The sequence below is a fragment of the Solea senegalensis genome, linkage group LG5 (genome assembly GCF_019176455.1).
Source record: "Solea senegalensis isolate Sse05_10M linkage group LG5, IFAPA_SoseM_1, whole genome shotgun sequence".
Classification (NCBI taxonomy): Eukaryota; Metazoa; Chordata; class Actinopteri; order Pleuronectiformes; family Soleidae; genus Solea; species Solea senegalensis.
In genome coordinates, this window is record NC_058025.1 from 6,869,951 (window position 1) to 6,894,068 (window position 24,118).

At 39.9% G+C, this 24,118-nt stretch overlaps 2 protein-coding genes across 2 annotated transcripts; one reads left to right on the forward strand and one right to left on the reverse strand.

Moving 5' to 3' along the window:
• The first annotated feature begins 1,961 nt into the window (after positions 1-1,961).
• nkx3-1 (NK3 homeobox 1) lies at positions 1,962-2,739 on the forward strand. Its single transcript, XM_044025379.1, has 2 exons — positions 1,962-2,169; positions 2,342-2,739. The coding sequence occupies exons 1-2, from the start codon at positions 1,983-1,985 to the stop codon at positions 2,737-2,739; spliced, it is 585 nt and encodes a 194-aa protein (XP_043881314.1). The 5' UTR covers positions 1,962-1,982.
• A 13,127-nt stretch (positions 2,740-15,866) lies between these two features.
• slc25a37 (solute carrier family 25 member 37) lies at positions 15,867-23,957 on the reverse strand. Its single transcript, XM_044026761.1, has 4 exons — positions 23,664-23,957; positions 18,166-18,394; positions 17,891-17,947; positions 15,867-16,577 (listed from the first exon to the last, which is right to left on the reverse strand). The coding sequence occupies exons 1-4, from the start codon at positions 23,859-23,861 to the stop codon at positions 16,078-16,080; spliced, it is 984 nt and encodes a 327-aa protein (XP_043882696.1). The 5' UTR covers positions 23,862-23,957; the 3' UTR covers positions 15,867-16,077.
• Positions 23,958-24,118: the final 161 nt, after the last annotated feature.

The window sequence follows — 24,118 nt, forward strand, 5'->3', positions numbered from 1 at the left end:
TGAGAGGAATCTCAGGGGATTTTCTTTATAAAGACTGATCGACAACACAGGACACAGCAAAAATCTTTTTTTAAACTGTGCGTTTTGGTTTAATTTTCATGCAATAACTCTAAAATGCATCACACATGGCTTTATACCGTACTGTATATTGAGTGTATATAAAGCACTTAGTGTAAATGATGACAGCCTTTTGTTCAATCTTTAATAAAAAGAAAGTCCCTTGTAATAATAGTAACATAATATGCATACCTTTAAAACTCATCTTAAAACCCATTTTTACTCTTTGGCTTTCACCCCATTGTTAGATGGTGGTAAATATCTTTTTTTTTATATAGTTTTTTAGGTCTATCAGGCCTGAATTTTATCTTTTTTATTTGTTTTATTTACTTTACCAACTTTATTTATAAAGCAGCTGAAACAAAGTAATAAAAGGCCTTTCCCCCCCAGTGGTGTTGTTGTTGTTGTTATTGTTGTTGTTGTTGTAGTTGGGGATTCCTCAGCAGAGCCCAGGGGCTCCGAGAGGATCATGTTTTGTCATACATACGTTTCCAAATGAAGCGTGAACTCACTGGGGGGAAAAACAGACACACACTGCGAGTAAAATGTCTCAATCTCTGTGGAAAGAGGTCAAGACGAGCCACGGAGAACAACAAATAAACGGCCGCTGAACGATGACGCTGTCCGTTCAGGAGCCTAAATGTGTCAAAGTCATTAGTGCTGCAGAGGGTTTGACCACCCACCGCTGAGGGGTCGCCCTGCAGACGCAGACACGTGGGACACTGGAAGTCTACGCAGGACTCAATATATCTGATTATATGACATACAGTTCATTTACACTTTCTTACAACGCTGTGAATCAGGCGACATGAGGTGAATTCCCTGTCATATTTGTATTTGGTTCATATCCATAAGTCTTCAGAAATGTAAATAAAGCTAATGTGACAAATGTTACCAAAACAACAAAAAGTGAGGAAATATGTCGTAATGTCAACTTGTTGTAACTAACTCAACAAAATGACTGGAAATGTACAAAAACATTGTAATACTGCAAAAAACATGCTGTTAATTTTATCAAAAATGTTACCAAAAATGTCGTGCCATTACAATAAAATATTGCTAACATGAAAAAAATAGTAACTTTGTAGGCAAAATAATGTTACAAAATGTTATATTGTTATAAAACAAATGATGACCTTATATCAAACATATACATTCACACAAGGGTTACATTTTGTTGTAACATTACAGAAACTTTACATATGTTAGTTAGTTACAAGGTTACAAAATGTACTGTAATTTTACCAAAATAAAAAGATTTTTGGAGTAAAAATTCCCAAATAAAGAACAGGGACATTACAGGCTCCCCCTACTGTATGCTGGTGAGATGACAGCATTTTTCACGATTACCTCAATAATGGACATTCATATCTATCAACTTAGTTTGTTTAGTTTAGTTTATCCTTTTCATCCCTATATGTGTTAATATCGCACACTGTTCTTTATATCCTGTTACATAATGTCCTGTATGTGCTTTACATACATAATAAATCTGGTTATAAAAAAAAAAAAAGATTTGACAGCTTCATACATTTCTATTAACTATATAACTATAGAAGTATAACATTTGCTGTGCATTACATAAGGTGGTTGCATCATGATTCAATTCATTTTACAAATACTTTTTTATTTTATAAAAGACATTTATGAACAATAAAGACAAAACAAAGAAAAAGGACAAAAAGAAAAACGACAAACTGACAAATTAAAGTGCATTCTTCAAGTGAGACACTTGTCCCACCTCCTTCATGTGTCACTGTCAGTGCCTGTGACTCCGCCTCCCTCTCTGTGAGTGTGTGTGTGTGTATATATAAAGTGAAAACCAGCTCTGGAGTGTGAGGACACACACACACACACAGACAGAGACACACACACAGCAGCTGCTGCAGACCTGTGGCCTCTGATCCGTGGATCACTGGACGGAAATGTCTGACTTGGTCAAACCTCTGACGTCCTTCCTCATCGAGGACATCCTGTCCGTCAGGGACGGCGCGAGGTTTAATGGCAAGTGCTGCTCACAGAAGATGGAGAGATGTTTGCAGTGGAAGGAGGAATCTGAAAACCAGAGGGAGGAACTCTGTCCTGGGGAGACGGTGACGGGAGTAGAGACAGGTGAGGACAACAAGAGCTTGATTGTTGTTGTTTTTAGAAGATCTGCATCTTCAGCTGACGTTGCAAAATGTGGAAGTTCTGAAGTTCTAACCTTTACCTCGTGTAATAGTGATTAAAAAAAAAAAGTGTAATCTGTCCTCCCTAATGACCCAAACACACGTGTCCTTCACAGACTCTCTGGACACGTCCTGTCCCAGCACCTCAGAGTCCTGCACTTTTTCCTCCTCGGGGAAACAGAGGCGCTCCAGGGCGGCGTTCACGCACCTCCAAGTCCTCGAGCTGGAGAAGAAGTTCAACCAGCAGAAGTACCTGTCCGCTCCAGAGAGAGCTCACCTGGCCAGCACCTTAAGACTGACCGAGACCCAGGTGAAAATCTGGTTCCAGAACCGGAGGTACAAGACCAAACGGAAGCAGCAGATGTCCGAGTTCTGTAAGGACGTGGAGAAAAGTTCAGATGGACTCAGGGAGGACTTGGTCCGATCGTCGCTGATCTCGTCCTTCTGCAGAGCGTATCAGTACAGACCATACCTGTGGGATTACAGTGGCCCCTGGGGGCCCACATTATGGTGAAAGACATAAACGTGTGTTTTATTTGATTATTCCTGATGTTTAGTCACAGTTTTGGTTTTTTTTGACTCTGACTCTTAAATTTGTAGAGGCAGATTTTGAAATGAACTTGAAGTGATTTTGCACAACATAACATATTCACCTGTGGCCTTATTCATTCATTCATAATAAAGTAATGCTGATATGTTTAAGTTTTGGATTAAAATGTACAAATTAAGAAAAGAAAATCACTTAAATTTGGAATGGGAGTTCTCAGTTGAGAGAAAACTGTTTCTTAAAGTAAAACCTTTCACATGTTTTATGCCCACTTTGTTTATAAAGTGTTAAATTATATATAATGTATAGTTTGCTGTAATTCAGAGTAGTATACAAATGGTTTACACCAGTGTTTCCAAACCTTTTTATACAGAGACCCGCTTTTCTGAAGATGACAAACAAAATAAAACAGTGACACAAGCAAATTTGACCATTTTTACTGACATTTCTGTGCAACCGATACTATGTTGAATAGTGTTCTACCTTATATAGTATGTATATAGTGTGTACTTCCTTTTACACGTGTGTTATTTAATAAATCCTTCACAAATAAGGCATGGCTCATTTTTTGTGACCCCCAAAAAAGTATTTTGCGACAGGAAAATGTCGCTAAAGTGGCAATTTGAGTATTTATAGGAGGAAAAATACTTAAACCACGTGTGCCCATTTAATCGGGTGAAACAACAGAAGAAGAAGAACATGAGGATGGTCGTAATAAAAAAGTGAACAGAGAATAAACAGTACAGATCTTTAGCTGCTGTCAGTGGTTTATTTAAAGCGGACTTTAAAAAAAGGTCCGGTGTGTAAATTGTAGGTGACATTATTTTTATATAACCTCAAAAATCTAACCGTAAAAAGAAATATTTGTGGTACAAAGCAGTAATCACTCTCTCAAACTCAAATGACCCCGGGGGGGGGTCAATGATGCATGTCTTGTTTGGACTTGCCCCCCGCATGTCCAAAAAGCTTTGCAATAGAGGTGGTGGGAGATAAAATAGTATCACAATATCACAGTATAATCATATACATGAAGATACTGCCAGATTAAAGTGTTTACTTTGGCAAACAGCATATACTGTGCTGAATTTGTCCGTTTTATTTTATCTTCACTTTTGTCTGTTTGATTTATCGTCTTATTTAACCTAAATGTAAAGTGACCTTGAGTGTTTGAAAGACACTTACAAATAAAATGTATTATTCTTATTATCATTATTATTATTTATATAGTTCATAAAACAGACGGAAACACTTTATACTAGAATACTATTGCAACACCACATCCGTAGTAACTAAACTAAACATATAATAATGAATGTTTGGACATTTAATGTCAATATTATTCAAAATGAGATTGCTCATGTCAGCAGTTCCACACACACACTAATGTCTTCCTTTGTGATGCGACCATCTGATAACGCGAGGGGACGAATGTTCCGAGTTCATTCAGACGTGGATTATATCAACACTCCACACAGCAGATAACACACTGCCTTTCATAACTTAAACCCAACTCAAGAAGCATATACAGTCTCTCATCCTGGTACATGCTGCGTGTGTAATCATCATCGAGGTCAGACGCAGGAAAAACAAACCACCAACGTCTTTGTTGTTTTTGGAGGCGGTTTCTAATTAATCTGTGACATAAAGTGTGTAAAACAAACAAATAAAAGCACCAGTCAGACACAAATGAAGCTCATAAATACACAAAATCATACTTTTATACATGGGAAGTACGATCGTTGCATTTGGAACAGTGGTGTACTTCCTTGTTCTACTGTTTGAAAGGCCGGTGGTGCCAAGCGCTTAAGCCTCATTACCGCCACCTACAGGGTGTTGATAAATTAATAAAAATAAAAATACTTTTAATAAATGCTGAGCTGTTAATTTCCGACAGCATCGCTGCCGAACTATAAAGGTCTTAATACGCGAACTACATTTTTGAATTCTAAATGACAAATTTCTCGCTTCTAATGATTTTAAATCTGCGTTCCACAACAGAGAAAAAGATTTATGGCAAAGGTTTTTGTGTGTTTTCTCTGCCGATATGTTCCGGCAAAATGCATTGTGGGATATCACGCATGGACTTGGACTGAGGTTGATATGCATATTTGCTCCATCGTACCTCAGTGATCTTTAACATCCATTTTCACTGGCACCTCGATGGAGGTTAAAACACTAGAGAGACGAAGCGTCTCCCAATTGTGGAATGAGCCGCCCCCCACATTCCCTGACCATGTGTAAAGGTTGGCACTTTTCTGTGGTTTATATTCCATTTCTCTTGTTTTTATATTGCTTTTTCAGTTTACATTGTTTCATATCCAGTCTGTTGTTATGTATCCATGCGATGTACAGCACTTCAGTCGCTTTGGTGTGCTATAGAAATACATTTGGATTGGATCGGATTGCCCGTAGATACACAGCACTGGCTGTTGTGTGACCTTAACAGACACTACAGATTAGTAATTTAATCTTGTAAAATTAGACAATTTATATCCCACAAGATATAAGTAGAACAGAGTAGAAGTAGAATAAAATACATCTTTATTATCCCTGAGGGGCTGATGGGGCAGCTATGACATCGACCTGCAACACTTAAAACATGCTACAGTTCAAACATTTGAAAGATAAAAATATGACCAAAAAGTGTGCCACTAATTAATTGAACACAAAGGAAAAACAACCCCAGTTTATCTACTTCCTAAACATGCTACAATAACTTCATTTTCCCCAGCAGAACAAACAACAAACAGCACAGATTACAACCCAGAGCAGAAATGAAGAGCAAAGCCGTCAGGTGCTCATTATTTAAAGGACACCAAACAGGTGTTAACACTTGTGTGATTACCTGCAGGGGAAACTTAATCAAAGGCTCTCTGGCATTCACCAAATACTATATGAAGGAAAATCCATTTGAAATCAGTGAGAAATCACAGTAAAATCATCCATGAAACCGAAAAAAATACAGTTAACTTTGAATCATTTACACAAAAGCTTTATTTAACCTGCAGCAACCGAGTTCATGCCGTTCATGCGCGACAGCCTGGTTCATGTAGGTCGGTATGTTGCTGCGGAGCTGACTCCCCACAGTGCTGATAAGATGGCACGCAGGATTTAGCGTTCCATATTTAAGTGTGAGCAGAGGAATGATGGTAGTGATAGAGGCAGAGCAGCATGTAACCCATCACTGCCCAACGACAGATTTGTCTTATAGCTACAAAACACTATCACTGTCATCTTCACTTTCTTTCTTTCCACTTTCTTCTTCATCTTTCCTCCGACTTTTCAAAAAAAGTTGCTGCAGTTTCTCGCTAATCATCGTCAGCGACACTAACTCTAACTAACTTAATACTGTGACGTTTCATTAAACCAAACATAGTGACATAAAATGCTGAGACTGCAGATAAAACAGTTCCTCGCTCACTCACGCCGCCATTTTCCCAAGCACATCAGCAAACTACGGTGGCCCTCTCAAACCAAAAAGGATTTAAAAAATGCTCTCACGTCTTTCTCCACACTCTCCGTCTTCTGTATTGGTTTATAAATCTGTTTTAAACTGTGCAAAGCTGTTCTTGCTCGTGCTCTGGCTGGTTTGTCCATTTGGGCTACTGTAGAAACATGGCAATACAAGATGGCTGGTCAAAGTGTAACTTTTCAGCATAAAATATTCCGACAAAGAACCTTCCAATGTGTGATTTACTACCATTGTTGCCGCGGTAACTCACATCGTCGGAAGCGGCTATTTCGGCAACACATTCGTTGCATTTCGACCCGCTATCTCTCGCAGTTCTCGTCCAAACAATGTCAAAGTTGACATTGCACACGCTGGCGTCCTCGGGAAGTCCACTGCCAAGTTTGAAGCCTGTCGAGCAGACGTTTCTTGAGTTAATAGAGAAATAATAAGTCAGTCTTCATTAAACGCTTTTGATAATTGGTGCCCAACAAAGATTAATTAGTCATTTGCTAAATGTTTTTTTTTCTTGATGAGGTGGTCGGAGCGGATGAAACAATGAAGGGAGAAATAAGGAGAAGATTTTGGTCCAACAGTTGAGTGGCAACCAGTCACCACAGTGTACAACAGTGTCATAACACTAGTGGAAAGTGTTGACAGTCTTTTTTCCGTCCATTTCTGTCATGAAACACATTGAAAAGTGGCCGACAAAGTTTTCAGAAACTGATCTTAAAGCTACGGAAACCAACACAAATTCAATTTAAACGCAATCGCGCACTTACACGAACACACTTCCAGGTAGAATATTCAATTTCTGCCCAAAACACTACTAAATATCACACATTGGACCTTTAAATATTCATGGCTTCACTAAAGTCAAGTCATTTTTTTTATCAGCAATACCAGCATCTGCCCCATTCACCCTAAGCCCTTGGAGTAAACAGGTAATTAGACATGAAGAGGGCAGATAGCATCTGTTTTGACGGCATTGAGAATCTGTCAGTATCTCTCAGAGTATCTCAAGCCGCATATGAACACGCTCATCAGATAAAGGAGCTCGTTGAGGGGCGAACCTGAAGGTTACACCGACTACTGTTATTATCGTATTTTGCGCTCGTAATACCTCAGAGAGGCTTAAGAACAACATCCTCGTGACTGTTACCTTGTCTGCCATTGTTCGGGGGCTCGTGGGAGTGTCGCTAAATCCATACCTGCACCACCTGGATTAACTGGATTGAGCGAGCATATGATGAAAAGCACAGAGGAGGAGTTTGCAACATTGCTGCCTTATCTCCTCCTGTGTGTACACGGATCACAGATTTAGTCAGAACGTGGCTCCACGGAGGATTTTCTGGGATATGAAAATGAAGCTGGTATAAATGCCTGTAAATATGAGGCTAAGTCTCTCTTCTTAAGAACAGAAGGTTGTGTTTCTTGGATGTGTTTGTCTCTTTTGTCTGTTTGCGAGCGGCATACGCTCCACATTTAAAGCGTTATTAAAGCACTAAACCACTTTTTTATAGTGTATAAAGTCTTCACAGTTGAGTGCAGTCTCACTGCACACCTGATTCACATTGAACGGGTCATTATCAGGCTTCTGCAGCGCTCACCCACTCATTTGAATCGGGTGTGTTGTGGCATTGGGAAACACTGGTTCAGTGTAAAATATGGCATTTTTCAAAATCAGGCATTGGGCGAAATTTAAGGTTTGCAGAAGAGGAGTCTAGTGACACTTTAAAGGATGGATTTGGATGGTATTTTCACAGAATAGAGTGAAGATTTGTTAGATTTTGGTAGCGATACGATTAGTATACAATCAGATTTAGACAACTTTCACTGAAAACTGCATACCTGCAGTTGCGGTCATATTAAAACACGGATCCAAAAGGGGGGTCTGCCCTTGAGGTGAACATGCTGGCATAACCTCATGCAAGTTTCTTTTGACCTAAATCCAGGAAGTTCTCGCTGCACCATTTAACAAAATCCGGACACATCCATGATTGCGTTGAGTCGTCAGAGAATTCCACCCGTACGAGATTGAGGAGCTCATTGACACTGTGGGAAACTGAGCAGCCTTGGCGGAGGTTCGCACTCTCAGAGTGCTTTCTCCGGTCTCGGGATGTGGTTGTGAGCCGCCGTCGTGCTCTTCAAGGTGGCCAATGATGCTTTGAAAAACAAGCAGATCTTCATAACAGATGAGGAGAGAGCCAGAACACGACCACAAAGACGGCCTTTGTCAGTGCTCCAATATGCCGTGACTGCCTGACAAATTTGTTGAAGTTGATAAGGAGGTTTTAAAACGGCCCCGATCTTTCCACATGGGAACACTCATAAACTTCCTCGGTTAGTGTAACTGGATCCCACATGTTACCAGGTACCAGGAGAGCAGCTGTCTTTCTTCTCTCTATCACCAGATGATTGCTGCGACCGACATAACTGATGGTGCGCGTTGATTGTGCGGCGTTTGTGTGTGTGTGAGAAAAGAGAAAGAGAGGTAGACAGGTAGACGGAGAGTCATTTTACCGATGTGTTTATGTGTGGTATGAGGATAGAAAGTCGTGGGATAGTTTACTGCAGATCAAGGCGATTGCAGAAGAGGACAGACGACATGGGCCGTCCATTGTGCGCTTCAGATAAACAACCTGCTCGCGCACAAGGGCGAAAACCAAACACACCGGGGGGACAACAACGGTGCGGCTCAAGTGTACGTGTCTTGCGGCATGTTGGTCTGGAATAAAGCTCTCCACTGTCTACACTTCAATAAAAACATCTCATCAGTCTTGTTTTGTGTTGCTACAGCACATCTGATTGCCTCTGATTGTTTGAGGCTCTGTGTAACTGTCGTCTCTTTCTGCTCATAGTGTTTGACTAAAGTTGGTCTGTGGCTCCAACAGGTTTATCTGGTACATGTTGGATTTCTTATCTGACCACTACAGGGGCCGGTCCCCGTCTTAATGACGTTTCAATCACTGCAACTAGTAGTCTAGGTTATCCTACCGACTGTAAACTACCTTTTCTCTAACGACCCTGGTATACTTCCGCGCGCAAAGACCACATTGGGTGCACGTGGACAGAGCATGCCCACCAGTAGGTGGAGTATAAGCCATGTTCACCAAGCAGAAAAAACATTTAGACTACAGGATCACTAAGGATAGTCACGCGAGCCTCGACCTGGCAACCCTCGAACAGGCGACTCCCCCGCCCAACGGGCCTTTCAGCTGTGTGGTGTTCGAACCAAATGTGTCCAAGGGAGCTGTAGAATTGTTCTCTTCTTCTTTGGTAGGAATGCGTCCAACGTGTCCTATCCCCCTTTCCCCAGGACAAACCTGCAACTGTGAACCACCCACAGCCTTGTGTTCATTCATCTTCATTAAAACTAACATTAATATTATTACCAGTTGAATTTACGGTTATTGGAACCAACTGTCCCTCGACTCGCACTGAACTTGTTCCTCACTGCAAAAACTGATTTTCAAGAAAGTCAAATAAGTCCGATTTCAGGAAAATTGTTCTTAGTTTTTGACTAAAAGAAAAATAATCTTGGCACGCAAGTTTTGCACTAGAAAAAAACCCAGATTTTTTTAGATCGAATGCTTGTATCACACATATATGTTAGTTATAGAGGTCTACTTACATATATTAACTTGTTTTCATGATTAAAAACCTCGTAGTCGCTGTTTCAGACCAAAACCACACCCCCAGAACATGGACTGTGTTGTGATTGGCCAGCCCACCAGAGCTTTCCCACTGTCCTGTGATTGGCCAGGTACCGGGAAGTGACGTAATTGGTAGGTCAGCTCTCAGATACGCAGCTCCCCCTCTGGCACGGTGGATGCTCTGCACCTCAGCAGCTACGCAACCGGATTTGCCCGGACTAGTGCCCGCACGGGGAGGAGCTACGGTGGTGAGAGGAGAGGTGAGGTATACTGATGACATCATCAGCAAACGGAAGTGCCTTTCTTCTTCGCAGAGCCCAGGAAAACAATAAAACCCTATTTTCTCAGCAGTGGCTGAAATGTTTGTTCAGAAACTTTAGGGTTTCATAAACAAGGTAATGACGCACATACACACACAAACGCAGCGTTAATTGGAGCTTCCGGTCTATGTCCGCTTTAAGAAAAAATATGTAACTTTGTCTCAATCAGATGTTATAGATTGCTTTAAGCTGTAATTAACAGTAACACGCTAAAAACAATGGTTTGCACAAAATCTCAGCTTGATCAAGGAAAGGAAGACAGAGGGTATCACATGCTGTACAGACTGTAACAACTAACCCTAACCCGTGACCCTCAGGAGGATAAAGCAGTAGCAGATGGATGGATCGACGGATGGATGGATAGTGCAAAATAACAAGATAATTAGAGCTTAATGAAATCAGAGAAACAGTGCTGTGAATGTTGAGCTGCTGTAAAATACGGTGTCATTTTTATAAAAAGATAGAGTGTACAGTGGAATTCAGTGACTTTCTTTATCAGTCAAGCTTAAGATGCAGGAAACGTTTTACTCACAGGATTAAATGATGTGAATATTTTCAGTTAAAATTATATATATATATATATATATATCACAGTGATATCTGATGTGAGTTGATGTGATCACTTTGTTGATAATTTGGCCAGTTTTAAAATCATTTATAACACTTTGACCATACTTCTAGTTTGATGAACAAAAAAGTCTTACGGCACTTTTTTTCTACCTTTCTTTGTATTTGAGAAGTTTGACGGAACAATGCAAGGTGTTTCAATGAAAGCTGGTTTGGGAAAATCTTTGAATCTTACTATTAAATGTGCAACAGCATCTCTATCTGCAAAGAATAATACTATACCGCCCTCTACTGGACATGTACTTTAAAAGGGATGTTTCAAACTCATTTCATATCAACTCCTTTTGTAACACATCATTGTGGTTTGAAGCTTGTTATGCAGAAAACGTTGGGTTTCAGACTCTTCGGATATTTTGGCTTGCGTTCCTCACCGCTGAAAAATGACAGTGCTTTCATTTTTTAATTTTCTTTAGACTCTATATTTATTTTGATCTCTTACACCAGTGTGAGTGTAGATTCAACATCTGTTCAGGTGACGCAACGTATTTATAAGTATAATTATTTGCTCGAAGCTTGTTCACTGAGAGAATCTTCATTTCCTGAAACAATTTTATCAACGACTCAACACAGGAAACAAAGAGTAAAATCACAGTGATTATATAAAAAATTCAAATATTCACTAATGTGCCTTAAATGCCGTATTATTCCTGTTATTTTTTCTCAATAATTTCACTCTTAGTAATAAATAAGAAATAAGAAGCATTCGTCAGTTGCATGTTTATTGTCGCTCCAGTGTTACATACTGTAGCAGCATCATTACAATCATGTCATATTTGCATGGTCAAACTTCCAAGAACTCCTACTCTGGAGATGGCACTCAGCTAAAAACACAAATTTGTGCTTTAACAGCATATAAATATTTACATCATTAATATTTTGCACGCACAATTCAGATTTCTGGTTCCGTTAAAATGAAAAAAAAGACGACTGTGTACGTGTTAAAAGTACAAGACGTACGTTGTTGTTGTGACACAGTTTGGTATTTACTAAACACAGGAGGAATGAAGTGATGCCTGAAAGTATAACGCCATGAGTTTCAAAACGACACTGGCGTCATTATACTTTTGTTTATTGAAACTTAAGTGGCTCCGACTGCAACGCGAAACAGACAACTAACGAAATGTATTGGTGAAAGTTCAGGTTGCATCTAAATATCCGTCACCGCTCTGTTCCCTTCCATGTGTGTTAGAGACACTACTGTATTTAGCCTTCAGTTAATGTCTAAACTCAATAGATGTGTAGTTTGTCCATTGTGGACCTCCGTAGAGCTGACCCAGCTCTGACAAAAAAACTATTCATACAATCATGTGAAATGAAAATAGTTCAGATACATTTTACACACTGGAGCTTTTTAAGAATAACATAAAATGGCTGTATGCCGATAACAAAGCTGCTTTTTTATTCAAGTTGAACTACTTATTCTTATGGAATAAATATTGCACATGAACCTTTATTGAATACAATCTGCTTCTAGTCTAAATCAACTCATTAGTCAATTAAAAATTAGGTCATTTCTCACTTTAAGCTCAACAACATTAAGCTCATTTTTGGGGGGTGAAATTTATCAAAGGGACAAAGAATATTAAAAGTTTCAAAATCACACAAGATACTGGAAAATTCAAGCATGTGGCGGCAAATGTGTGTGTGTGTGTGTGTGATGACAACTAACAGCAAGCAGATACATACGATATATATACATACACTGTATGTCTTTGGTTTATGATTAAGCTGTACAAGCATTAACAATCTGTCACCAAGGGAGTCACAAGGCCAAACGGAAGCAGGCAAACTCCCTGAACTCAACCAGAGGCAGAATTTGTTTAAAAAAAAACAACAAAAAAACCTCCATAATTTAAAACAAATAAACCTAGCTGCTTGCTGGATTGCATCAATTTGACGAGGAATGTGTTGACGACTGTATCAAAAATAGACAATAGGCTGCAGAGCGCACAGGAAATGTCTAACTACAACAGGACGAGTGAAGATAGAAGATGCCGTCCGCTCACTGGCTGATTGGATCACATGGTCTTGGTCACATGGTGACTCGTGTCACACGATTAAAATGTTGAAAATGTACACTCTGAAAATATTTCATATACAATCTCCAACCCTTTAGGCTAAAAATGTCCTTATGAGTCATAAAAAAACAAAACAAAAACATCACACCAGTAAAAATGCACATGAAGGGAGACATTGCCGTCGTAAAAACATCAAGTAACAGCCTTTTTTGATCCACCCGTGGACCTGCATAATGATACCCTTATAATATACATATTCATGTTTTTGAATACATATATATGTATATATACTGGGGGGAAAAAAAGCAGCCTTCTTTCTGCAACAGGTTATTGTGCGTTACGCAGGAGTGTTGAATTCTCTTAAACAAGGCAAGTAAACTGAACACCAAACTGAGATCCAGGAGACTCTCAGGGGGAACAGATGCTATTATTGCAAAAATAAACAACACATACTCATAATAATAATAATAATAATAATAATAATAATAATAATAATACAAGCACCACGATTGATAAACTGCATTTTCCAGATAAACGTAATCAGACATGAAAGAACTGTGATTGAGAACTTCCAACTGCAGCATAACACCCATCAATGTGTAGCCTGCAGGAAATTATTAGTCATAGAAGAAGAAGAAGAACAGAATAATAATTAGGGATGAGCCAATATGGTGTCAGTCACACTGGGCAAAATCACTAGATCGTATGTCGGACAGATGAGAATGTAAAATCCGATAAAATCCAACGGTCACAGTCTGTAAAAAAATCAGCAATAGCATTTTAGCCGAGTCATGTTGTGGGCTGACTTATGGGTGAAGCGTATTCGTGACACAGTTTTACATTTTTGAAATGGCACAAATGTGTTGTTAACAGTTTCATGGTTTGAAAGGTCTCAGTATTGTCAGATATAGGTATCAGACACAAAAAAAAGTGGCATCATGCCGTCCCTAATTATAATTTTTAGGGCTGCACTACTTGATTACACACCAACCACTTTGACAGTGGTTTTAATCAAATAAAGATTCTCAAATGTGAGTATTTTCTGGTTTCTTTGCTCCAAATCAAATTGAATTATTTTGGTTTTTGACAGAACAAGACATTTAAAAACATCCATCATTTTGAGGTTTGGGAAACTTAAATCAACATTTTAAGATTTCATATACGAAACAAGTATTTGTTTATCGATTAAATAATCAAACTGATTAGGAAAATAGGCTTTAGTTGCAGCCCGAATAATTTAAACACATTTTTCTTCCACAAAAAAAAACAAGGAGAAACAGCATTTAAAGGTGCAGTGTGTAAGAATTAGTGACATCTAATGGCGAGACTGCAGTAAGGCGGTTTTTCTCTCACATACTGCAAGAGCAATTTGAATATCAAGCCAAGCTTAAATCACGCAGCGTTAGCACGGAACATGTGATCAAAACACAGACCAACCTTCGTATGCGTAGTAAACATCGTACATGTAGTAAATCCATTAGGTCTGGGTCGGATATGGTGTATAATGTTACTAAACCCTAAATTGCAGCCCCCTGTGATTTGAAAACAATTATTTGTTCAGTGCTAAACTGCAAATGGTGACAAAGCTTTAGCATTCAGGCTGCTGTAGAAACATGGCAAGATGGCCGCCTTGCCTAAAGCATGTGTTTAAGGCTTAATCTAAGGCTATGAAAACCAAACTACTTTTTTTAATTTTTAAGGATATTCAATTCCCATCAATAATTCTTCCTAAATGTTACACACTTAACCTTTAATATTCATGAGGCACTTGGAAAGTACTAACGTCCTGAAGGAATGTGTTGTTATGGTTCTTCATAAATACACCATGAAGCAAAACAAACATACTTATAACACTCGCCTCGGGAAAGCTAACAAAATAAATAAGACGTTCCAATATTAATAAGTACAAACCACTCATAAGAAAGGACATGTAGGAAAGAGAGTTTGGAGAGTTATGGTGGAGGAGTCCATGAAATAAAGGAAGAAGATGACAATCTTCTTTATGTGTACTGGTCTTTTTCACAGCCGTGGTCGGGTTGCATATCCGCATTGTCTAACATCATCCTCACTCACTCACTCTCACACACGCTCTAGTAAATAAACTATACCTATATAACCACTATAAGTGCTATTCTCTGCCACACCTCTGACACAGTGACTTCCCAGTGAGACAATAACTGGTGTTACTTAACATCCATCCATACTACTATGTTTTCATTTAAAAATTAGTGTTTTAGCTCTGTTCCTGTATCCACACTCATACACCATTATGAGAAAGTTCAGGTGAACTGGGAAAAAGTGGATGATTAACTTTTTTTTAACGTAGAAGGTGAAACTAAAACTAAACATATGTCTTTTAACTAAGACGCAAACGTTTGTGATTTGACTGGCACCAGTCAGTTGAAGTTGTTCCAACTGTGGAGAACAGCCATGAGTACTGGATTGTTTAATTATTTGCTTGATTATATGAAGTCGTAATGTATTAAGTAAATACAAAGCAAATGCTTTGTCAATGATCCTTCAACTCCAGTGACGACCTAATTTGTGGTGCATCTATTATCACAAGGCGGCAGCAGCAGGAGTAAACATCAAGTTAGTGGACTTCATGTGTTTGCAGAAATGGTGAAATTTAAGAGGTTCCTTGAATGCATCTTGAAGCTGCTCCCGTAAGCTCAACTCACAGTGAACCCTGCATTAGTTTCACTCGCTCTCAACAAATTGTTCAAAGAATAATACAGCTTGATTTTTTTTCTCTAAATGGGAACATTGTGTTCTATTGAACAAGAGCTAAAAATAGTGTTTAAGACCATGAACTCCTCAGGAAACACTGACATTTTAAATCAAGTGAGAAGTACAGACCTTCATTCAAACTTCACAATGGCTGATGGGGGCCAATCCAAACCAAAATTTGGGTAACTGCGTCAACTTGAATTTGATGTCTGTTTTCAAATGAATATTAAGGTGTTTTTTATATGTATATATATATATATATATATATATATATATATATATATATATATATATATATATATATATATATATATATACTTTTCAATTTTGGGGCTCTAAAACACAGCGGCAGCATGCTGAGAAGAATGTATGCATTTTTAAACAAAAACATAGTTGTATGGATGTCGCCTGAGCTCAAACACCTTCAACTTGGAGATTCCTTTCTTCAGTCCAGGTGTGAGGCTGCTCCAACACATTTTCCATTGGGGTTGCGTAACTTGTTCCACCTACTGTTTTTTCGACAGGAAGTACTTGAAGAACTCGTACACTGACCAGGCAATAGCAGTGGAGGGCATCTGGTATATAACCCTCGCTTGGACTCCTTTGAAGAAAGCCGCCATACCGCCAAGCCGGTACACTGTCCTGAAGGCATTAGCCATTCCTGATAAGTGGCCACTGATGTTCATGGAGTTGAGCGCTACATTCTCTTGCGTGTTGAGCAGTGTTTTACAAACGTCGAGCGGGGTGGTTATTGCTGCGGACACGGCTCCCGCTGCCGCTCCCGACACTATGTGGCTGCCAGGGTGGTAATGCCTGTCGGGGTTTAGCTGTTCCTGCATCAGCTCGTAGGTGATGAAGTGAACGGCCTGGAAGGGGATGTTCATGGTCAGCTGTGTGCTGTAGCTGCGGAAGAAAGCTCCGACGCCTTCAGTCCGTGTTATCGTTTGGACACAGTCCAAGAGTCCTCGATATGGTGAGTTGTACATTTGCATCCTCTGCTTAACCACTGAGGGAAACAAAAAACAGTTGGAATTTACATACAATTTTAGTGGTTGCACATTAAACTAAAATATAATAAGTATATACACAATGACTACAGTTTATCGTTATCCTTATTGTTGATATCCGAGTGTAACAAGGACATATTAAAGTGCACAGCTTCACTGCGCAAGAAGAAAAAAGGATTTTTGGATATTGCCATTTTCATCTAACTGGAATGTGTGGAACAAGTCACTTCAATAATCATAATGTGTTGAGTAATACGGCCTGTTTCTGTGAACCAGCCTGGGACCAGGACACCCACTTAAACCGATAACATGGCTGCCAGCTGGGACAGAAGTGAAAACAGATTTTAGCTACCACATAGAAGGCTAAGCCAGATACAAATCTACACCAGCTTCAGTCTGTGATTCATCAAGAATACGTTCACTACATTTTCCTGTAAAAAAAAAGAAAGAAAGAAAGAAAAAAAGCTTTAGCGTTAACTGCTCACTCCCCCACACCAAAGTCCATAGAGAAAATCCACAATTTTACATCCAGGCACACAGCAGTTGTTGTTGTTTCATCAGTAAATTCAAATGTATTACCTTGTGACTTCAGTGTTTGAAATCTGTTCTTCTGGATTGACCTTAGTGATGCAAACGTACTTATTAAGGCAGCAGTAGAGCAGCAGCTCATGTGTCCCCACAAGTTAAAAATGCTAATTTTCTCAATGGACTTTGGTGTGGGAAAGTAAGTGGTTTATGAACTTCAGTTTCCATACACAAAACATCAGTGTAACTGTGAGTTAAGTGACGAAAATATTCAAAAGATATTGTAGACTTATGCAGAAACATCTCAAATCTGTTTTTCCCTCCGTTGCTGCTGGGAGCCATTTTAATGATAAGGTTCCAGGCTCATTCACAGGAACAGCGGCACACTCTGTATCACGCTAGGCAAATTCAGTATTGATAATGTGTAGACACCATGAGTATCTCTTTAATACCCCGAAGAATGTGTGCAACCTGCCAACCCTGTTCACAGCAACCAGCTCCAAACGCATTTATTCCTAATGAAGTGGAAATAACTGAACAGACTCTCAAATATACTATTTTTGTTTTTCTTCTTTCAGTAACTCAAAGAAGAGGAAGTAGAGGACATTTGTTTGGTGCACTAGTTTGCATTTACCAGCATGACCAGAAGAAAACTACCGTGTACATGTATGGTATACTGCAAAAATGAAACAGTATGCGTTTCTGGACAACAATAAAACAATTGCTAACCACTGCGCCACTAAACATCCCTTTTGAGGGAGAACCTTTTAAGGATTAACCTTCTTACCTTCAGCTGGGTTCATGACTGCATCATGGAGCACAGTAGCCACACTACCTGCAATACCTGTAAAAACACAAACCGGTCATTTAATGTCTAATCCAATCACTGTCTTTTAGAAGAACTTTAACAATTAACAGAGTTAACTGTAACAGCACTTGTCACAAACACTGGCTTTTTGCTTTGTGTTTGCTATTGGAAACAGAATACAGCATTTAAATGACCTATGAACACACTCCTCCGGGCCACGTAGCTTGGCAAGCAAGTAACTTAAGTTTGCGTACCATTGGCTACATGACTGTTGCCTCCGCTCTGAATGACGTCACTCAGAGAGCGTTTGACTCGCTCATAGCAGGCAAAGTAGAGCGCATGCGCAGGTCCTGCTCCCATCATGGTGATGTTGAGGCCCCTCAGTGGTCTGAAGATCCCCTCAGTCTTGATGATCCTTTTCAGAGCCCCATACACACTTCTGTACTGTGCATTTGGGTCTGGCTGCAGGCTCTGCATCCTGGTCTGGACAAATAAACAGATATGTTTGCATGAATTAAATAGCAGTTTAACCGATCAGCTCGGCCAGGGGCCAGACTGGACTGTGTGCTGACTGTGCTGAAGGGTTTACCTTTGAATATGCCCTAAATGATACAATTTTAACTAAACACAAGGAATGTTCAATATTAAGTTGTGCACACGTCTGCCCTGCAATTTTTTTTCACAATAAAAGCCTACCCTTTCCTGGTGTCTTGGAGAAACTATGCTAACATCAACATTTAGTTGGGTCTAGCCTAATGTGTACATGCAGTAGTAATTTGACTCCCTGTCTTATTATCTGGCTAGAGGAGTCCGACTTCAAGAAATTAGATTAAGTACAATTACAGTCAGACTGATAAGTTAACATGTTTTTATATGTCTGGTTTTAGTTGGACAATAATTCAATTCATTTTTTTTAAATCATGAAAACATACTGTGTGCGTGGCTTCAAAGTGGACACCTGGTGTAAGCCTAGTCCTGGTTTCTTCATCATGTATTGTTCCTTGCAAAGCTGTCACATTGTCCTGACACTAAGTGCTATCGCAGCAGTGAGGTCTTGTTGGAGTGATGTGGGTCTCTCACACGGCTGCTGTGGAGACGTAAGAGGCAGTTCTTTGTTTTAATGTACCCTACTGAGTTATCTGGTCGGCACAAACACTGTTTTTATTTGTGACGAGATCTGCAGCTGACTCAAGAGATGGCCACATCTAACTTCCTCAGTATGTTCCCATGCATTTCCTTCCTTTGGCTTGACAATAAAGTTTCAATTACATTTCCGTTCAATACAGATTTGGGAAACTGGAGCGCACAGTAGCAGAGATAATATTTGAGGTTAAACACATAAAATAAACAGCATTAATGCATTATTTAAAATGTTGCACATGACTCTCAAATGAGGTAACGCATCCAAATGGCAACCACCACTGCACACACGGAATCATCCTGAAAAGTAAACACTTGGGCACAAACAAGTGTCCTATCTTTCCAATTCAGCTTAGGCAGTTATAGTTCTGTGGCCGTTTACTAATCGTTACGGCACAAAAGCAAGTACATACACACGCCCTTCACTGTGTGAGGCGGATTCCTAATGTGCACAACACTGATAAGATCCCCCTCCTAGCATTAGCACCGGCTACTCCCTGAATCGTGGCTGTATTTATGTCTTCACTGTTCTTACTGTTAAATGTTTGTTTCATGTAAAGCACATTGAGTTGCCTTTGTGTATGAAATGTGCTATTTAAATAAAGCTGCCTTGCCTTCACTAGAAGGTTGAAGAATGTTACCATTTCCAATAAACTCTATAATTCTAAATAAATATTCTGCTATAACCACAACAACTTTAATGCACTTTCACAATTCTTAGGTAGGTTAAAGTAAATGGGAAAAACAGGAAGCACACAACATCAGTTTAGAGCCACAGAAATTTCAAAACAGGTTATGTTTCAAATCTGCATTCGCACTGATCAAACTGAATGGTCACAGCTGGAGACCTCAGCAGGAAATGACAAAAGTGGTTTGTGTAATGAATGTCTATTTTCATGTGAAGCACATGGTGCATGTGATTTTCTTGGAGCTGCTTTTCTTCTGCTACTAAAATAAAGTTAATAATCAGAATAATAAATAAACATAAGTTTATTTGGATTGATAACATCATGAAGCAAGAGGGGTATAATGGCATTTTTCTTGTCGGGTGTTTGCCGTTTTCTGTGTCACATTGAGATTACTGTCGGCGCAAAGCAGTGGACCAAATATTTAAGACAACACGACATTGTTAGAAAGCAGAACAGAGGGGAGAGGATTTGTGGGGGCAAGGATCATAATGATCACAGCAATTTGCTTTGCAGACAAAACAAATTTTAAGATAGATTAAAGTTTAACGAAAATTTGTGAAACAGCACAGTTAACCTAACAGCTTCTAACTTAAAGATGTCTTTCTTGCTCTCTCTTTATGTTGAAATACCAGCCATACGGAGAGCATGTTTGAACTTGTCTGACTCCATTCATGGATTACTTTTAGATTAATTTAAGTACAATCAATTCAAAGTTTTCCTTGGTGATCTGTGTAAAGCACTGTATTAGTGTTGGTGTTAGACAAGCTGGTATTGTGTCCCCTGTTTTTTTTTTTTTAAATCTTAATGTTGTTGACGTGCCCAAGCAATTGAATGCCTGCAACACGTGATGCTTGACTGGTCACAAATATGTGAACCATTTTATGATGCATGCAAATGACTGTTTTCCAAGTAGTGTGATCTCCAGTGGCTGCTGCTAACTGCTGCTCAGCCTAAAGGGCTAAAAATGAAATACCCAAAAGGCCAACAAGACTGATGTAATAATCTGTCAAAACCAAAGAGGATTAGAAACTGATCTTTACAGTTTTCATTCAAACAGGCCAGTAATAATGTCTGTAACGAAGCAAATTATCCTGGGCAGTGCTGTGAATCGTATACTCAAGCTAATTCTGATGCACAAACATATTTATGTTGAATAGGCACATTTGTGGATAAACTATAAGGAATCTAGCATACAGTGACTTCAGGTGATGTATAATGATGCTGTGAGAGTTCTCCTGAAGAGGCCCAGGCGGTGTCGTGCCAGTGAATTGTTTTTGTCAGTAAGTCAATGCAGAAGGCAGCAGTAGTGCAACACAACGAATGCCAACACCACCACTAACCAACCAACTAATTCAGTACATTCCAGTTGTTGTTGTAAGTTAGAATTTCCACATTCCTGGTCATAAGTTCAAACTGAAACGTCCCCCTCAAATCTGATTTCGAACTACCTCACTAACCCTAATGAAGGATTTCTTATGTCTTATCCGTTTCACATAAAGTCAGTCGCACTTAATTTTTATCCTTGGACATCTACACTGTTTGTGGGTACAAAATACCACACAAAGCGCTAAGATCTACTGGTATTGCTGACAATTTGCGTTTATTTTGAAGAAATAAAACGTATCACTTCCTGTGTGCAGCTAAATGATGTCAGAAGTGACACGAGATTCAACTAGATGGGTTTTCATCAGCCTGTTTTTATGCACATTTCTGATTAGGTAATAAAAACAAACAAACAAAAACAGAAAACTTGAACGAGTGTTGCAATTTCACACACAAGTTTTTACACTTGAAGGTGGAAAGGTTGCCATACTAATAGAAGGTTAATGCAAATGAATACAATGGAAACAGTTTGAGTGAATTTTAAGTTTAGTTTAGTCAGTTAAGTTTAAAAATAACGTGACCTAAACATCCTTCCAGCTTCCACATTTTACTGCACTGGAAAAAAATTTGAAATTGACGGATACAGCAGGCAAGTGGAGGAATGTGTGGACTAATGAGGAAACCGCAGCATTCCTCGACTTAGAGCAAAAAGGAAATGTTACCAGAATAAGAGATGGAAGCAGCAACGATACGCTTCATCATTATATTTAAAGAAGCAAAACTCAACAAGGTGGCAGCAGCAGCATCAGCAAGCATAGTTAGTGGATGCATTTGCAGACTATATTAAATTTACCAGGGTCTTTGAATGCATCTCATTAACTGCCCCTCTTAGCTCAACACACTGTGGACCCTGCATTACTTTCACTGGCTCTCATGTGCTGCACTTCATTGATGTTTTTATTTCTTGGAGGAAGAATTCCCCTCTGACTAAATTCTGTATGATGTAGAAACATTACTTCCTTCTTTCCCCTTCCTCATAAAGACCACAGTGGCATTAGTTTGAAGAAAGCACACACTGCTGGATCTGAGTCAACTGGCGCATTTCCACCGGCTCTACTCGCCACGTCTCACCACGGTTTAATGAGCATTTCCACTAGCATAGTACCTGGTACCAGGTAGTATTTTTAGTACCTGTTCAGCCAAGGTTCCAAAAGCGTGCCGAGTAGGTACTATGCGATGATTGGTCAGACTGCCGGCCACTGACTGGCCAGAGTGCTGTCACAGGAAGAGACGTCCCACACACAAATCAAGCCGAACAGTGCACAACTGTAGATCACTTAAAACTACTTAACAATCCTAACGACATAGGTTAATCTCCAACAACGACCAGGGAAATCTCTATATTTAACAGAGGCCTCTGGTGTATTTAGGGACAGCGCCGGCAATCGCGAGCAGCATCACAGACCCCTGCCACTGTAGTAGGAGGCTGTACTCCAGAGACGTGTGGACAGAAATCAAGCCAAACAGTTAAAACTACTTAACAATCCTACGTGTGGACAGAAATGAAGTAGGTACTTTTTTTGTAGTGGAGATGCAACCTCCATGCAATTTTGGCAAATTTCGACCTTTAGCAACAGGAAGTGGCCTGTAACTTCGCCATACATTAACCTATCTACTTGAAACTCCATATGTGACACAAAACACAGACCCTGAACACGCCCTAAAGACATGAATTTCCCCCAATAGCAAGTCAACCATTTTGAATTTAGTCACCATTTTGAATTTAGTCACCATTTCACCACTTAACAGGAAATGGTCTGTAACTTCGCCGTACATTGACAATTCTGCTCAAAACTTTGTCTGTGACACAAGCGACTGAGCCAGAGATCATCAGCACATAAAAACTAAATAAGGGCAAATAGCACCACCTGTACCACAGTGGCTGTGAGGGTTTGCACAACGCTTTATATGTTTAATTTTCTACACCAGGGGTCTCAAACTCACAGCCCATGGGCCATTTGTGCCCCCCCCGAAATCAATTTCATGCAGCCCATCACATAAACTCAAGTTATGTGTTATTGCTGTATGTTGTTTTTTATCATCATTATTATTATTTTCAGATTCAAACAAATGTTCAGTATCTGAATTTCCTCCATGTACCATCAGAGGAAGCTTGTGTACCACTGCTGGTACACATACTACAGTTTGAGAACCATGGACGTAGTGTATATTTTTTAACTTTTAGTGCCATTTTTTCCCTTCCACATATTAACATAAATACATTTTAGCAAAGTTTAAAGTCATGTCGAGACAGAAACGTAAGGTAACATTAACATTTGCTCGGTAAAGCTAGCACACGACAGTTTAATTCATGCTAGTCTGCTCTGGTAGTTGTGTGTACTTATGGAAAGTCAAGTGGAGCTAACAGCGCTAACATCGCGGCTAACTGTGGACGGCAGCTTTACACTTGGGTTGAAAGCTAACACCGACTAGCAAGCGCTAACACATTGTTTACACCGCAAACAGTGGGTGTGAAGCTAACAAGTGAGCGGAAAAAAGCTCGTGTGGTTTAATGCAGCGTCACCCCCCGCGTGCCTTACCTTGACAGAGTCCACGGGATACATCACGGTGTGCTCCAGGATCCCAGCCACGGCTCCCGCTGTCATGTGGGTCCCCACTGAAACATGAGGTGGCAGACACTCGTAGTCAACGTCGCTGTCAAGAGGCCCCCCGTCGTCTGAGCTTTGGACTTGCGACATCTCCAGAGTTGCCACCACACGGTCCGAGGTCAACTCCATGCGTGGGGAGCTCTCACAGAGGCTCTGTTGTGCGGGGTAACACTCGGAGAGGTGGCGGCGGCATGGACAACCACAACATCACTACTTCACTGGAGTTCCAGCGCCCGTGTGACGTCGGCAGCTGAGGGGGCGGGTCCGCGGAGAACATGGGCGAATCACGTTCCTGATATTCAATAATAAGCCGGACTCTAAGTTTTAAGTCGACCAATAAGAAGTTGCCGAGGCACATTCTCTGACACATTACATTTTTATTTTGT